The sequence below is a fragment of the Gymnoscopelus braueri genome, assembly GCF_963280865.1.
Source record: "Gymnoscopelus braueri genome assembly, chromosome: 18".
Classification (NCBI taxonomy): Eukaryota; Metazoa; Chordata; class Actinopteri; order Myctophiformes; family Myctophidae; genus Gymnoscopelus; species Gymnoscopelus braueri.
The window spans coordinates 6,026,161-6,043,873 of NC_137618.1; the positions used below are offsets into that span (position 1 = coordinate 6,026,161).

The 17,713-nt window shown below is 42.8% G+C and overlaps 1 protein-coding gene across 1 annotated transcript; it reads right to left on the reverse strand.

Annotated features, from left to right (window-relative positions):
- Positions 1-9,674: 9,674 nt before the first annotated feature.
- LOC308073531 (corrinoid adenosyltransferase MMAB-like) lies at positions 9,675-10,376 on the reverse strand (the record flags this gene model as incomplete). Its single annotated transcript, XM_080412469.1, has 1 exon — positions 9,675-10,376. One exon carries the CDS (start codon positions 10,374-10,376, stop codon positions 9,675-9,677), a length of 702 nt encoding a protein of 233 aa, XP_080268595.1.
- Positions 10,377-17,713: the final 7,337 nt, after the last annotated feature.

Sequence of the window (17,713 nt, forward strand, 5' to 3'; positions counted from 1 at the left end):
AGCAACCAAACAGTTCAAATATCAACATGAAAATACAGATAATACAGAAAAAATACCACTATGTACAAAAAAAGCATTTAAAAAATATATGTACAAAAAAAGGGGGGGGGGGAAGCATGGAAAAATAAAAATTATATACAAAAACACTGGAGAAAAACCCTTCCGGTGTAAATTGTGTGACATCGGTTTCAATGAGTCAGGTAATCTGAAGAGACACCACCAGCGTAAGCACACTTGAGGAAAACATTTCCCATACTAGCGAGTCAACACTGGAGGAAAACCTTTCCACTGTGACCGGTGTGATAAGGGCCTCAGTTTTAGCTAAAATATCTTTGTATGTATTTTTTTTACCTGTATCTCTCAGGCATCAAATCTCTACCCCCTAGTGTGGGGGGTAGAGATTACTAGGGGCCCCTAGTATCACACCCACATGTTTCCCACAAGGGCATTTTCATGCACCTATCAGTGCTTAAACTGACATGCACTAGGACACTTTTGGGACCTTTGGGTGCGTGGACTTAAGTGCAACTACGCACATACACATCACATCATGCAACACAACATAATTTGCACATACATATGAAAGGACCGCAATGGAAACAAGCCGCTGGATTTATTGCGTCTATCCTTTTGATAATGGTGTGACAACGTATGTATTTTTACATGTTTTGTTATGAATAAAGATGTCAAAGTTTCAGAAGGTTGGCTGTCTTGTAATTGGGAGCTTTTAAGCAATTGCAAATAATTGTTGTGTGACTAAAACGGGACGTAGAGTGAACCTAAACAAGCACTTCTCTTCCCCTGCCATCCGGTAAAACAAACCTGCCTTTCCTCGTGAGCTGACAGTAGAATCAGAATCAACGTTATTGTCACATCAAAGGTTTATAGGTCTAAATAATGTTATGTATGTTAATTCAATGTGAATTATAAAGTCATTAATAATCAAATTCTTGTGACTTTACTTTGGCATGCAAAGATCTAGTAACCAGCTAGTAAATAAATCTTAATTAACGATGTGATGTTATTAGCCGGGGCAAGTAACAAAGTAATGATAAGAATCATGAACCCCCCTGGGGATCCACCTGAGACCACCGGGCCTATCCAGTGAGACAGTCCAACTTGGGAGACCCCCAACACACAGCCATGTATCGCATGGATGTTTTCGAACAAGCAGTACCAGAGACCGACTCTCCTCGCTAATCCTATGAGCGCTCATCCTGGGCATCAGAGAGACTGAAAAAATATCTACCAACACACCACGTGTGGCCCATAACATGGTCGCATATGAATTCATGTATTAGGTAACTGGAATATAACTAATGATATATTACTAAGTTCAGCTGGGAGACTGAACAGAACTGCCACCCCTAAACATTCCTCTCCAATCAACTCAGTTGGCCCCGTTCCAATCAGATTGGCCTAGCTCATGACAGCGTTCCTTTAAAAGGACACCTCATCCTGCCTTATCTCATTTGTGCTTTCCGTTAAGGTCAGATAGCACGTAGCTGTCATGTCAGACGCGGAGTCCCGTGCTATTTCCACTCCTCACCGCAGCAACCGGCTTGCATAGCAACCGGCTTGCAGCAGCCGAGTTTTTACTATGGCCCGACGACAGAATCCTCGCTACTTTGTCCGATCACAGCCGAACTGGGCTTGACCCATTCTCAACTCGTCGATCTCCTCCTTTCTACACTAGAGTCGGTTCAGTCTCAGGTTCAGCCCGACCAAGCGTCCGGTACTAGTTCACCTCAGATCAGAGGAAAGGCGAAAAAGAAAAACACCACTCCGCAGCGCTCAGCCAGCCGTAGCCGCAATATTTCGGAGGGTCCCAGCGCCTCTCATTCTCCAAAGACACCCAGCACCACTGCTCTGCTGATGACAGCTACTGTATGACCACTCTGATGAATGGGGTGGGGGCTCTGGACTCTAGCCTGGTAAACCATCCCCCTTCCGGAAATCTCATTTGCATTTGATTTCTGGAATTGGTCTGGCCTACAGGCCTATATGGGCAATTTGGCTGTGGGCTGGAGCTGGGCGGGAGTAATACAGCTGACTGAAAACCCCTTCAGCCAATTAGCAATTTGTTCCCCTTCAGCCAATCAGCAGTTCGTGAGATTTCCGGAAGGGGGGGGGGTTACCAGGCTATCTGGACTCTAGGTCAGCTGGGGCCTACACCCGGCTCCTCTGCCAGTCTCACGTCTGCCCCACCTTTGCTACAGTACCTACTGCTAACAACATCACCATGTCTTCTGCTCCTAGCTCTGGGTTCAATCTATCCTCTGCTCAACCAGTCACTTAGTCCGGTTAACAATTCATTTCCCTTTCGCTTGTGTTTCTCCTCTCGTAAAAAAGGACAACATGTCAATTTAGCATCTTTAATACGTCCTAATCCTGAATGTGAACAGTTATTAGGGAATAGTTCTCTGCGGTGTTTCGAGGCTCTGATCCCCGTGTTAATCGCTCTTGTCTTTAGAGACACGCTCTGTGATTCATTTCCCGAGCGTAGACTCGAACTCGATTCCTACCTTCATTTGTGAACTCAAACGTAGGTATGGTGGTTCAATGTTTCATGATTACCATAAAGCGTTCTCAGCCAAAGCAGCAATTTACCTTTCTAGGTTTAAAAAATGTCATACCTCAATGTTTATGCCAAATATCTAAATAGCTATGAATATGACATATGATATTTTTTGGTTAAAACAAAAAGGTTTTTGTTATGGGTTAAAGCTCTATATTCTGATAGTACTCATTGCTATAGAGTGTTTGTTCAGTAACAGGGGTCTCTCTGTCTCTCCAGCTCTTTGATAGACAGGTACATACTCAAAGGTATGTATTAGGTTTTGGATCAGTGACTAACCATTTTAACATTGATTATGATTATGTGGTGGTGATCCTCTCATTCCCCCCCTCTGACACCCAAGTGGAGGCACGCATTGCTGCTTGTCTGGCTGACATCTCGGAGTGGATGTCGACGCACCACCTGAAGCTCAACCTGGACAAGACCGAGCTGATGTTCCTCCCGGGGAAGGGCTGTCCGCACCGAGACATGGCCATCACCATTGATAATGCTGTGGTGACCTCAACTCGGCCTGCGAAGAATCTGGGTGTGACCCTGGACGATCAACTGTCGTTCTCGGCAAACATCGCATCAGTGACAAGGTCCTGCAGATTCCTCCTCTACAACATCAGGAGGATTCGCCCCTTCCTCACGGAGAAGGCAGCCCAGGTGCTCATCCAGGCTCTTGTCATCTCCCGCCTGGACTACTGCAACTCCCTCCTTGCTGGTGCTCCGGCATCTGCCATCAGACCTCTGGAGCTTGTTCAGAAAGCTGTGGCTCGTCTGGTGTTCAACCGCCCCAAGTTCTCCCACACAACTATCCTTCTCCGTTGCTACACTGGCTCCCCGTAGCGGCTCGCATCCAGTTTAAAACCCTGGTGCTAGCCTATAGGGCAGTGAAAGGAACAGCTCCTTCTTACCTCCGGGCTATGGTCGATGCCCATACCCCTTCCCGACCACTTCGGTCTGCCACCTCGGGGCAACTGATTGCCTCGTCACTCAAGGGTCCTTCTGGCCGGTCCACACGGTCACGACTTTTTTCTGTTCTGGCCCCACAGTGGTGGAATGAACTTCCCACTGATGTCAGGACAGCAGAGTCACTGCCCATCTTTCGCCGCAGGCTGAAAACCCACCTCTTCAGGAAACACTACCCATCCTCTCTGCCTGGCCTACTTGTTGTTAACTAGTTGTACGAACGCTTGTGTTATTGTTGTACTGTTTTATTGGATCTTGTTTAGTCGATACACTTATTTGTTTTAGCTCCTGCTCATTTGATTTTGCTATTGTTGCCTCATCTGTTTAAGGAAAATAGGTAGCTGATATATTGCACTTTTACCTTAGCGCTAGGTATACTCTTGGTTGCTTGTTTTTGCAGAAAATGCACTTAATACTTCTGGTGATTAGTAGTTTTCGTTCCCTACCTATGTTGAATGCACTTATTGTAAGTCGCTTTGGATAAAAGCGTCTGCTAAATGACTAATGTGGTATTTTGAACTGAGATATCATAATTTCTTTACCATTTTCATGTTTATCCTTTTCATACTGTATGTGGCTTTGTGGAATGTGCTTTACAACTTTCTAATGTTTCAGATTGACCACATTGAACATACATATTCTGCCTTTTAAACTAAACCATTATTTTATAAAGGTAAGCTAAATCGTCTTAAACTCCTGGATGTTTTCATCTGTGACTGGAAGTGAAAAAAATATGAGCATTTTGCATTTTTCTTTTGCAGGACTAAGAGTATGAGGATGTAATGATTGCCGCTACAGCTAGAAATTCATCAGTCTGCAGATTTGAGGTGATAAAAGTAAATTTAAAACATATTGGAAATAATGTGAATAAATAAATACCCTCTTGTTGCAATGATATACCGGTACTGGTTTTCAGATGGTTGCATTGCTACAGTATATAAAGCAGTCAAGATGCCAAAGAGACGACCAGACGATGCTATCATCAAAGCAGAAGAAAGATGCAGCATCTGAATTTACTATAAAGAGAGCAATGATCAGTAAAGCTTTCACTCAGGTGTGTGATTATCTAAAAATGGAAGTTATTGAAAAAGGTCAGGTTGTCAAACTTGCTTATCTTGCAGTTTTGTATAATGATACATTGAAACAATTTGGAAAAGGCGCTGCTTCTCAGATAACAAGCCATAACCTGAGACAAAAAATTGAATGCTGTCCTCATCTCCAAGATAGTATTGACTTCGCATCTTGCCCATACAAAGACACATTAGTGTTCAGTAAATCCCAAGAATCAATGAAGACGACAGTTCGTTCAGCTTATGAGATGGGAATTACTGATTGGAATAAAGAGGTCAGCCATGACCTTCACAAGAAGATCGCAAAAGCATAAAAAAAACTCTGAAACAATCCCATGGCCCCCTACAGCTCATGATCTCCCAGATCCAAAGCAGGAGATTCCGTCTGAGGTTTTACAATTTGTTCTAAACCTAATCTCTGGTGAGAGAAAGCCATCATATCGGGAGGAAAGTCTTGCAACCTCCATTTCCCAAGACATCTGCAGAGCAGTTACATCAGGACAATGGAAGATGAAAAAACACATCTTGCTACGTATGACACTACGCCATCTCTTCAGGTCCAAGAGCATCACCACTCTGAGTCATGGCCACTGTGAGTCATACACATACTCAATTGAACTTGAAACAGCTCTGGCATTGATAAGCAAGTCTGATGTTGTCAAGAGCCAACCTGATGGAGCAGTCTTCCATAGTGACTGGGAAAAATTTGATCAGCTAGTGTCAAATGTGTATGGGGCAGGGTCCATTCATACTGCAGTAGGGATCTTCTACATGCAAGATCTCGGTTATTGCGTAGGTACAGCAGCCCTTACCTCAACACAGCCTACACAAGAGTGTAATCCTAACACTCGACCTACAAAAAAACTGCGGTCATTTAAAAGTCCTGCTCAAGATTTGCTAATGTACTACAACCGGAAAACGATCTGAACCAGTATTGCCGGGATCAAATTCAAATACTTCATCCACATGCAGCCACTCAAAACCATCAGATACTGATGTAAAAGTAAAAGTAAAGTAAAAGTCCGGGATTCAAAGCGTACTTAAAAAGTACAAAAGTATTGGTTTGAAAATGTACTTAAAGGGGAAATCCACCCATTTTCAATATTTAACTATGTCATTAATATAGCATAAAGGAGTTGTGTGGAAATAAGAAAAAATTAAAAAAAAAATTAACATTGCAAAAAAATTTAACATTGCAAAAAAATTAACATTGCAAATTACACCATGATGAGTCATCACAGTGTAATTTGCAATGTTAATTTTTTTGCAATGTTAAATTTTTTTGCAATGTTAATTTTTTTTTAAATGTTTTCTTATTTCCACACAACTCCTTTATGCTATATTAATGACATAGTTAAATATTGAAAATGGGTGGATTTCCCCTTTAAAGCACCAAAAGTAGAAAGTACTCATTATGCAGAATGTCCCATTTCACAACTTTTCAAATGTATAAAATGTAAAAAATCTTTTGAAAGTAGCAGATCTACAAGCTCATAATGTGAGCTTGTAGATCTGCTATTTCAAATGGCCGAAATATATAGAGGGCTGAAGTGGTTAATGTTTGTAATAATAACCAAAATCAAGTAACTAATAACTTTTTTTTAAAGTTTTTAAATAATTGTTGTGGAGTAAAAAGTACAACATGCCTCTGAGATGTAGTGGAGTAGAAGTAAAAGTATTGCAAATTAAAAATTGTGTCTCGCTAGCCAATCACAGTGCTGAATAGAGTCAGCCAATAAAGTCAGCCAATCACAGTACAGGAAAGTGGGCCAATCACAGTGCAGGAAACTAATGCTAATGAGGTGTCCCAACCCCACTTATAGGGGCGGCTACACCGCCCAAAAATTACAAAAACATTATGTTGCTATATACTGTACATAGCAACAAGAACCCCAAAAGGGGTTCCCGGCTTGACAGGTATAGTTACGTAATGGGGTTACAGGTCTAAATGGGTTGAGACCGTGTCGTATATTATGAAGCATCAGACCGTGTGTTATCAGGCTTGTAGTTGTTATAAGAAGAGGAGAAGAAGCAGACGGAGACGGACGTCAGGGTTTCCAGGTTCCATTCAGTGTGTTTATTCAGAGTCAGCAACAAACAACCAGCATTCAGAGGAGCAGCCAGGAGCAGAGCCCCTGTCCACCCCCCAGCCTGACGGCTTGTGAGAGTGTGTTCCTAAAGTCACATTACAGTTTACTTTTATGCCCTGTATTTCACATTTACATTTAGAACACAGACTGTGGGGTGGGGGAGAGCCCCCACCACCTGTTGATTAACTTCTTTGAACATTAGGTGACATGATTTGCAAGTGCATGGAGGAAGGGAGTGGAGACCTTTTGTCTCCCCAATTGGGAATGCTAATTCCACCCCCACCTGGCTAGGCCCATCAGCCACCTCTGAATAAGCTCTCCTGTGTACAGGCCAAAGTGGACTTGTGATCCCAGTACTGCTAACATATGGTTTTAGATTTGTACATTATGTTATGAGGAGTTTTACTTGCATACTGTTCAGATACCACACAACTATTCCCCCCACGGAAGAATTTAACTTCTTCCGCAACCAGGTATATTAAATAGAACAGTTTGCAAGAGAAAACATCAAAAAACAACATCCTGCTACACCCCCCAAGACCAATCAATGGCTGAAACCTAAACAAAGAACATTTAGGAAGAATTAACATCAAACATCACATCAGACAAAACAACTTAGATACAAGCATCAAAATTACATAATGGTCATACAGTGATTTACCTTAAATTTCAAAATAAAAATAAACAAACTGTTTCACAAAATCAAGCAAGAATATAAATATTTAGTAACGGATCGGCTAACATTGGACGCGTGCGTCATGGATCACATGACTTTCGACTGACACCAAAGGCAAAGACTGAAACTATTTAAAAAATAAAACAAGCTTTAAAAATAAAACAACTCAGAAAACCTTATTCTCAGAAAATACATCAATACGGTGCTGAACTTAAAAACACCAGTCAAAATGCATTCTCATTCAATAGTGCGCAGGTCTCTCTGTTGTCTTTAAACTCTCACACTAAAGATAACCCTTCCCCCTACCAATGTCCCCCCACGCCGAGTCACCAAACTTGTAACCAAAGATAGAACCTTTCGAGTACTCCTATTAACTACACATGCTAACTACCAACGGAGGTGCCGACATTGAACAGAAGAAAGTGTTTCTTCAATGAAATAGACCAGAGAGTGTAACAACTAAATCCTCACATCACACTTTTACGCACGGCAACAAAAATAACGCTCCGTGGTTCAAATCACTTTATCACTAAAATACAACCTCTTGTCCCGAATGTTCAGTGTTCCATCCAATAATGCTGCTTTCGTCGCCTCAATCTCAATGTCCACGCACGTCAACAGAATAGCTGAGCGCAGTTCCAGGTGATATCATTGTTCCAGCCAAAAAATAGCCTCTCTCCATGCTCACCTCTTCTCCCCCCACGGACAACTTTGACACAGAAAGTTTTCCGCACCGCCGTCCCCATGAGAAGAGTAGAGTAGGCAGTTGTGTAGCCATCCGAGATCTGGTCCCGAGCGGCCGCGCAGTCATCACAACGTCGCCGTCGCAAGGCATACATCGTAGGTCGCCCTGAAGTCTCCATGGTCTGCTCCGCGGTGGTCCACCTCGCCGTAGGAAGACATCCACGGACCCAATCCTCCGCACAGGCCCGCTCCTGCGGCCACCTCAAAATACACAGGTTCTTCTCTAAAGCGCCTCCGGAAAGGAAAGCAACAATAGCCGCTGGTTCGCCAAATGTCGTATATTATGAAGCATCAGACCGTGTGTTATCAGGCTTGTAGTTGTTATAAGAAGAGGAGAAGAAGCAGACGGAGACGGACGTCAGGGTTTCCAGGTTCCATTCAGTGTGTTTATTCAGAGTCAGCAACAAACAACCAGCATTCAGAGGAGCAGCCAGGAGCAGAGCCCCTGTCCACCCCCCAGCCTGACGGCTTGTGAGAGTGTGTTCCTAAAGTCACATTACAGTTTACTTTTATGCCCTGTATTTCACATTTACATTTAGAACACAGACTGTGGGGTGGGGGAGAGCCCCCACCACCTGTTGATTAACTTCTTTGAACATTAGGTGACATGATTTGCAAGTGCATGGAGGAAGGGAGTGGAGACCTTTTGTCTCCCCAATTGGGAATGCTAATTCCACCCCCACCTGGCTAGGCCCATCAGCCACCTCTGAATAAGCTCTCCTGTGTACAGGCCAAAGTGGACTTGTGATCCCAGTACTGCTAACATATGGTTTTAGATTTGTACATTATGTTATGAGGAGTTTTACTTGCATACTGTTCAGATACCACAACCGTGTTAAACTTCAGACCGGCAGACCAAATCTAGGGGGGAGGCGTGTCTGTTTGGATGTAGTGCAACACGTAGCACAAAATAATTTGATCCACTGTCTGCCTGTATGTTCTCAATGTGATATCTGTCCTATTTGTCATACATCTACGACTTCACTAGGACGACTTGACCACTTTTCAACATATCTTCATATAATAGGTCCTCACTAATGCTCATGATAAAATGATACAATTTTTCTACTTGGTCTGTGTCTCATAGGAGGGCTGTGGACAGTCCAGAAACCCATCTACCAGTGACATCACCGTTAGGCAGGATTTCCCCCCCCCCAAAAGATTACATTTTCTTTATTCAGATTTCTATTAAGGGGAGAACAATGGGATCTATTATTGTATTGCAACTTTCCAGGAAGACAAAGCCTGCAGTTTCTATTAGCTTGGATTCCCCATCGATGATGTCACTGGTAGACGGGTTTCTGAACTGTCTACAGCCCTCCTCTGAGAGAGACTGATTAGATTTTTTTTTACCATTTTATCATGAGCATTAGTGAGGACCTATTATATGAAGATATGTTGAAAAGTGGTGAAGTCGTCCTTTAAGTCCCACATATAACATCATTGTGAAGCACAGTGATAGCAACACAAATGTAACCACTTTCAAACTGGCATATTCAAATGTATATATTCCACACTCTATATCCTACTCCTATATTCCTTCCTCCAGAATGTAGGCTACTTTATTCAGATCTTTTGTAGATTTTCTCTTCATTGCCCTCTTTCATTGCTGCATATCTGGCCACAGTAAACAGGTAATCACTCAGCCTGTTTAAAAATGTGGCAACATCTTGATCTGCCTCACCTGAGCGCACGATAGGAGCAACACGCCGCTCCGCTCTGCGACAGATTGTCCGAGCTACATGCAAAGCAGCGCTGCTCTTACCCCCGGAGGGCAAGATGAAGTTGGTGAGCGGTGGGAGTTTGTCTGTGAATTCATCAATCCAGCTTTCCAAGTCCACCACTGGTTGAGGGGAGAATCTGGTTTTCTTCACGTGACTTTCTCGTGCAGATGACAGAGGGGTGGCAATGTTTGAGCCCACATCTTGTATAACACACTGTATCCTGTCTAGCTGATAAGTGAATGCATGGCCCTTTTCAATGCACAGCTCCCTGGCCAACCCTATGGCTGATGACAATTCATCTGCACTTCCTAATGCTTCAAACACCTGGTCTTCCTTTGGCCTCCGTTCCCCGGTGAAGGTGCTAGAAAAACCTTTGTCTCCAGTTTTGGTGTATATTTTAGGGATCCTACGGTCTCCTTCTCCAGTGACAAAACTTCTCTCAAATACAAAGGAAGTCCTTGTCCAGTTCAGGTCTAGACATCTGCCTGCCCTTATGATGCAAGATAGTAGATGAGTCGGTTTGATTATTACTGAAGCCATGTTGTCTCTTGTCATACCATTACAATGTCTAATAATGAATGTAAAACATCCCTGCTGTGGAACTCCATAAACTCTACAAAGCTCCAAATGAGCAGCCAACAAAAACAGAAGTCTATGTGGTCTGGTCCATCACTTGCCCAAATATAGAGTGACACTGACATCATCATTATGATGTCATCCATATGTCATATGTCATCAATATGTCATATGTCAGTCAGTCTTTCCCAAATATGGGGTTACAGCTCCAGATCGAAGTTATTGTAGTTTAGCTCATTATTATTTTAAAAAATTTTCTTAATTCAGATTTTTTTTATTTCAATGTATTCACAGCTGGTGGAAACAAGTTTAAGATGTTAAATGTGAAATCTGTTGATTCACCCTTTCCATGCTCACCCTTTTACTTAATGACGTCCTCGATAGAACGTAAACTCTGGTGTCTCTCGATCTCTGCTATCTTTGGTGGTGAAACCTGCAGTCCTACTGCTATTACTACTGTTGTTACTAAAACTACCAGCATTCCTAATAATGTCTAAATAACAACAGGCATCACATTCCACACACATAGCCTTTGTGTGTCACATAATGCTGATATTGTAACCAATGTATCCGCAATTGCTGGAAACAACAAGTTGAGCATGTAGAACATTAAATTCTTAGTTTCACCATTTTCATTCAGGTCAGCATCCAGAACATAATAGTACCCCCTCTCAAACCCACAGCTATGCAGTATACAGTCATTGGCACTACTTTGTAATGTAAGTACACATCCAACATTTATAAACATATAGGAGGAACACGCCGCTCCGCTCTGCGACAGATTGTCCGAGCTACATGCAAAGCATGTAACGCCCATTCATTCATGTTCACACATGGCCGCACGTTACAATTCAATTCAAAGGAGCTTTATTTGTATTGGCATGAGAAAAAGACATTTCAAACACTTAATATACATACATTTGAAATATTTGAATGCGTAATACATACTGGGGACATGTAACAAATGTAAGTATTGGCAGTAAATATGTTACGTATTATGAAGTTGCATACAACGCAGGTTCAGGAGTGGAGACCACTCTCTGCTTATCACGGCCACTCCCCGTTCTCAATTGCTTCCCGCCTTCACTCATTAGCACCCGTATCCACTACACCTGCCTCCACTCACAGCCAATCCTTGTTGCAATCACCACAGTATAAATTCACCTGCAATCTCTCAACTGGCTTGTTAGTTCTGCTTCATGACAAACCAAACATGGGTTGTGAGTACTGCGCTTGTATATCGGCTATTTCTGTTATTCATTGCTTTCAAGTTTGTCGTCCTCCTCCACCCCAACCTCCTTCCTCCTCGATTCTCGCTCTTCTTCCTTCAGTCTCTATTTCTATAGGAATCCAGGGGGGCAGTGACGGAGCAGAGACGACCGACCGCTCCCTGAGTAGAGCAACGATGGCCGTCAGCTCCCGAGACTATGCCCTCACCCTGAGTCTCGCCCTACCTTGGGTTCCTCATCCCGTTCCACATTCATCTCATTATGTTAAAATAAACTGTTAAACTTAAGTAACCTAACTTAGTCTAGTCTTAGCACGTTTTCGTCATGTGGTCATTACTTATCAATTGTACGTTTGCTAATGAGATTGTGTTGATAAAACACACAAAACATTTGTCATTGAATTTCTGCTACTACGTCTTGGTGGCACCACGGCCCATGATGGACTTTTTAGTGTTTCTCTCAGGTTTCAAAAGCATTATATAACACTTTGGTCCAAACAGTGAAACCAAAATGCCAAAACTAGATGCTAAAATAGCAAATATCTCCACTACAACTGCATATTTGCCTGGGGAGCTGATATATGCTGGGATGAAGGCTATCCACACGGCACAGAAGATCAACATGCTGAAAGTGATGAACTTGGCTTCATTGAAGTTGTCTGGAAGATTCCTTGCCATGAATGCTAGGATGAAGCTGAGGAGTGCCAGTAAACCAATATAACCTAGTAACACGGCAAAACCCACTGTTGATCCCACATCACACTCATAGACTATCTTATCACTGTGGTATTGTGTGTTTTTATGAGGAGTCGGTGAGGCAGACACAAGCCAGGCTGTGCAGATTATTGCCTGGATGGAAGTAAGAGCCAGAACTGTTCCTCTCTGCTGCATCACACCAAAAAACTTCCGAATGTCTGCACCCCCAGGCTTGGAGGCCTTGAACACAGCCAACACCACCATAGTCTTTACCAGGATACACGAGACACACAGCACAAAGCTGATCCCAAATGCTGCATGCCTCAGCTGACAAGTCCAGAGCCTGGGACGGCCAATGAACAGAAGTGAGCACAAGAAACATAGTTTGAGTGACAGTAAAAGTTGGAAGCTGAGTTCTGAGTTGTTGGCGCGCACAATGGGTGTGTCTCGATGATAGACGAAGATTCCCTTGACAATGGCACACATAAGTGTGCCTAGCAATGAGATGGTTGTCAAGGAGATACCCAGGCCCTCATGGTAGGAGAGGAACTCAATGGCCTTAGGGACACACTGGTCATGCTGGGGATTGGACCAGAAGTCTTCTGGACAACTGGTGCATTCTGTAGAGTCTAATAAGGAGGGCCATGTTAATTGGACAGACAAATACAGTATCATCTTTACCTAGTGTACATAGCCACATGATGTAAACCAACCAGTTTCATTGCTGATCTTTCCCTCAGAACAAGTAATGCAGTCAAAGCAGCAGAAAGGTTCTCCTTTCTTTCTGGCCACACGGGATCCAGGGGAACACCTCTCACTGCATACTGACCGAGGAGGCTGCAGAGGAAACAAACAGGGATCAATTTCAGTCTAAACCTAGAAAAGTGTGTTCCTCTGAGCACATATCTCTGCCAGGCTGGGTTGCCTAGCCAAGGCTGTTCAAGTCATGGGTTAAGGCCATCAGGAAGCTGGGGGAAAGACCATAGCTAATGGTGAAAGGTAATAATAATAAAGCAATCGAGGTGTGTCAAAAGGTGTGTTTTGAAGAAAATGCTAATTGATTCGTCCCCGCACACATGTTGTGTGTTGTCACTTGTCACTGGGCAATTTGGGTGTGGCACAGACTGTGGCAGAGGCAGACGCTCTGACAGACTCACCTGCCAGTGAGGAGCCCCCACCGGGAGGACGTAGAGCCTTTGTCCTACTCCTCCCACCCAACACTCCCTGCTGACAGTTGCCGCCCCAGCCCGTAGGAATACATACAGTGATATCACCCTCCCCGCCCAGCTTCCCTCCCCAGAACGCAGACCAATTGTGTTCGTACATAGACACTCGACAAAGCCGGATGCACCACAGTGAATGGTCTCCACGGTACTCTTCACGGTAGCAGGCAGGCACGTTTACCACTGTGCCACCCGAGCGCCCTGTGTGCATGCAATGTTTGACGAAGGTCAGTCCAGCGGTATCCGATATTAGCTGCACACAGATTGACGGACACACACAGACAGGGGAGAAAACATAATCTCTGTCTCCCATCCTGGCGGAGATAACACATTCACATCATTAGCTCAACTTTAGCGATTGCAGAGAGTTAAAGTGACCTTTGTGGATTCAACGTTCCAGAAGATTCCATCTTCATCAACATCAAATATGAGTTCTTCACCTGTGGAGGCTGACTTCTTGATCACACCTACGTTTTGAAGCTTTGTGCTTCCATCAGGGAGCCACACCCAGTTTATGACATCATAGATTGGTAAAGCATCACCATTCTCATCAAATGATACATCATCACCAAATGATGTGGTGAAGTTGACCTTTTCCAGGTAATATATGAGCTAGAAATGGTGGTGAGCAAAGTTATGAAGAGCAAGATACTACATAATAGCAAATATATATATATATAAACAAATAAAAAGTTAACAGGGTGGGCTGGATTTTAGATTGTGCAATATTTTATTCATTTAAGTGCTTTCTATCATTTCCAGGATGTTCTACTTTTTTGGGGGGCAATCATATTTTGGTAAATATGCTGTTGAGCCACCAACAAACCAGTGATTTTTATTTCTAAAGCTCAATTCAACTCGTTCCATTTGAAATCTTGCTGGACACCCCATGGGACTTGAGTAGCTGAAAACTCAGCTTACTGTGGACACACATGCTTTTTACTTTTAAATGTTTTGTTGTTTTTGAGATATTTGAGATATATACAGTCTTTGAATTAATGTTTTACTGCATACAATATTTAATATTTATATTTTTAATATTTTATAGGTCATTTTTGGCCAATTCTGACAGCACTACTAAACGCGGACATGTGCAAAAGAATGCATACTCCAAGCAGTGTTCGGAATAAAGTGTTTATATGGTAAATTCGATTGGTATATACCGCCCCTCCAAACCTGAATGAAAATTAATTCAGAACAGACCGGAATGGAATATTCTATTCCAATTGAGGTGTTTACATGAGTATTTTTATTCTGAATGAGCAGTCATTCTGAATATAAGTGGAATATACAGTACCTGTCCATGTAACTGCAAATGTGAGGTGTTGTGATCTTGTAGATCTGCTTTTTTTTTAAAAAGCTTGACAATATTTGGAAAATCTGAGAACTTTTACTCTGGTACTCTAATATTTTGATGCCAATAACCCCCTTCACCCCCCCACACCCCAAAATGTTGTACAGCTACTGCAAACACTAAATAATCCAGGACTGGTTTATATGTATGAAGTACGGTTTATAAGATCATAATGTTTCACTGCAAAGTGTTCTTAGCTGCTGTAGTTTATTAGGTGTGTACTATGGAATTTGATTGACTATGGAAGATAGTTATTCACACACTTATGTAATATAATGATATATGATATACAAGACTAGGCTTCTTGTCGAATCAGTAACCTCTGGCTCCGTCCCCCGTCCCATTTTATCATCACCCGTTTGATGGGGGGGAAACTGTAGTTGGATTCCTGAGTTAAAAACTGATTGACAAGTAAAAAAATAAATAAAATAAAAAATACGTATACTTATAAGTTTTTATTCTAAATTTGGTAAACTGTGAATTAGCATCTCACCTGCCATGGCTGTATTGTGTGCAAACTGTGAACATTGTGACAAAAGCTTTAGTCAGTTAGGTCTGCTGAAGACACACCAGCGTCTCCACATTGATTGATTGATTGATTGAAATTTTTATTAGGCAAAAGAATGTAAAACAACACAGTTACATTTATAATGCTTTTGTCTAAAAGGTCCGGCCAAAAAAGTCCTTGCGGACTTGTTTCCGTTGGGGTCCTTGAGTTAATTTCATAGTCATATATAGTAGCAACCAAACAGTTCAAATATCAACATGAAAATACAGATAATACAGAAAAAATACCACTATGTACAAAAAAAGCATTTAAAAAATATATGTACAAAAAAAGGGGGGGGGGGAAGCATGGAAAAATAAAAATTATATACAAAAACACTGGAGAAAAACCCTTCCGGTGTAAATTGTGTGACATCGGTTTCAATGAGTCAGGTAATCTGAAGAGACACCACCAGCGTAAGCACACTTGAGGAAAACATTTCCCATACTAGCGAGTCAACACTGGAGGAAAACCTTTCCACTGTGACCGGTGTGATAAGGGCCTCAGTTTTAGCTAAAATATCTTTGTATGTATTTTTTTTACCTGTATCTCTCAGGCATCAAATCTCTACCCCCTAGTGTGGGGGGTAGAGATTACTAGGGGCCCCTAGTATCACACCCACATGTTTCCCACAAGGGCATTTTCATGCACCTATCAGTGCTTAAACTGACATGCACTAGGACACTTTTGGGACCTTTGGGTGCGTGGACTTAAGTGCAACTACGCACATACACATCACATCATGCAACACAACATAATTTGCACATACATATGAAAGGACCGCAATGGAAACAAGCCGCTGGATTTATTGCGTCTATCCTTTTGATAATGGTGTGACAACGTATGTATTTTTACATGTTTTGTTATGAATAAAGATGTCAAAGTTTCAGAAGGTTGGCTGTCTTGTAATTGGGAGCTTTTAAGCAATTGCAAATAATTGTTGTGTGACTAAAACGGGACGTAGAGTGAACCTAAACAAGCACTTCTCTTCCCCTGCCATCCGGTAAAACAAACCTGCCTTTCCTCGTGAGCTGACAGTAGAATCAGAATCAACGTTATTGTCACATCAAAGGTTTATAGGTCTAAATAATGTTATGTATGTTAATTCAATGTGAATTATAAAGTCATTAATAATCAAATTCTTGTGACTTTACTTTGGCATGCAAAGATCTAGTAACCAGCTAGTAAATAAATCTTAATTAACGATGTGATGTTATTAGCCGGGGCAAGTAACAAAGTAATGATAAGAATCATGAACCCCCCTGGGGATCCACCTGAGACCACCGGGCCTATCCAGTGAGACAGTCCAACTTGGGAGACCCCCAACACACAGCCATGTATCGCATGGATGTTTTCGAACAAGCAGTACCAGAGACCGACTCTCCTCGCTAATCCTATGAGCGCTCATCCTGGGCATCAGAGAGACTGAAAAAATATCTACCAACACACCACGTGTGGCCCATAACATGGTCGCATATGAATTCATGTATTAGGTAACTGGAATATAACTAATGATATATTACTAAGTTCAGCTGGGAGACTGAACAGAACTGCCACCCCTAAACATTCCTCTCCAATCAACTCAGTTGGCCCCGTTCCAATCAGATTGGCCTAGCTCATGACAGCGTTCCTTTAAAAGGACACCTCATCCTGCCTTATCTCATTTGTGCTTTCCGTTAAGGTCAGATAGCACGTAGCTGTCATGTCAGACGCGGAGTCCCGTGCTATTTCCACTCCTCACCGCAGCAACCGGCTTGCATAGCAACCGGCTTGCAGCAGCCGAGTTTTTACTATGGCCCGACGACAGAATCCTCGCTACTTTGTCCGATCACAGCCGAACTGGGCTTGACCCATTCTCAACTCGTCGATCTCCTCCTTTCTACACTAGAGTCGGTTCAGTCTCAGGTTCAGCCCGACCAAGCGTCCGGTACTAGTTCACCTCAGATCAGAGGAAAGGCGAAAAAGAAAAACACCACTCCGCAGCGCTCAGCCAGCCGTAGCCGCAATATTTCGGAGGGTCCCAGCGCCTCTCATTCTCCAAAGACACCCAGCACCACTGCTCTGCTGATGACAGCTACTGTATGACCACTCTGATGAATGGGGTGGGGGCTCTGGACTCTAGCCTGGTAAACCATCCCCCTTCCGGAAATCTCATTTGCATTTGATTTCTGGAATTGGTCTGGCCTACAGGCCTATATGGGCAATTTGGCTGTGGGCTGGAGCTGGGCGGGAGTAATACAGCTGACTGAAAAC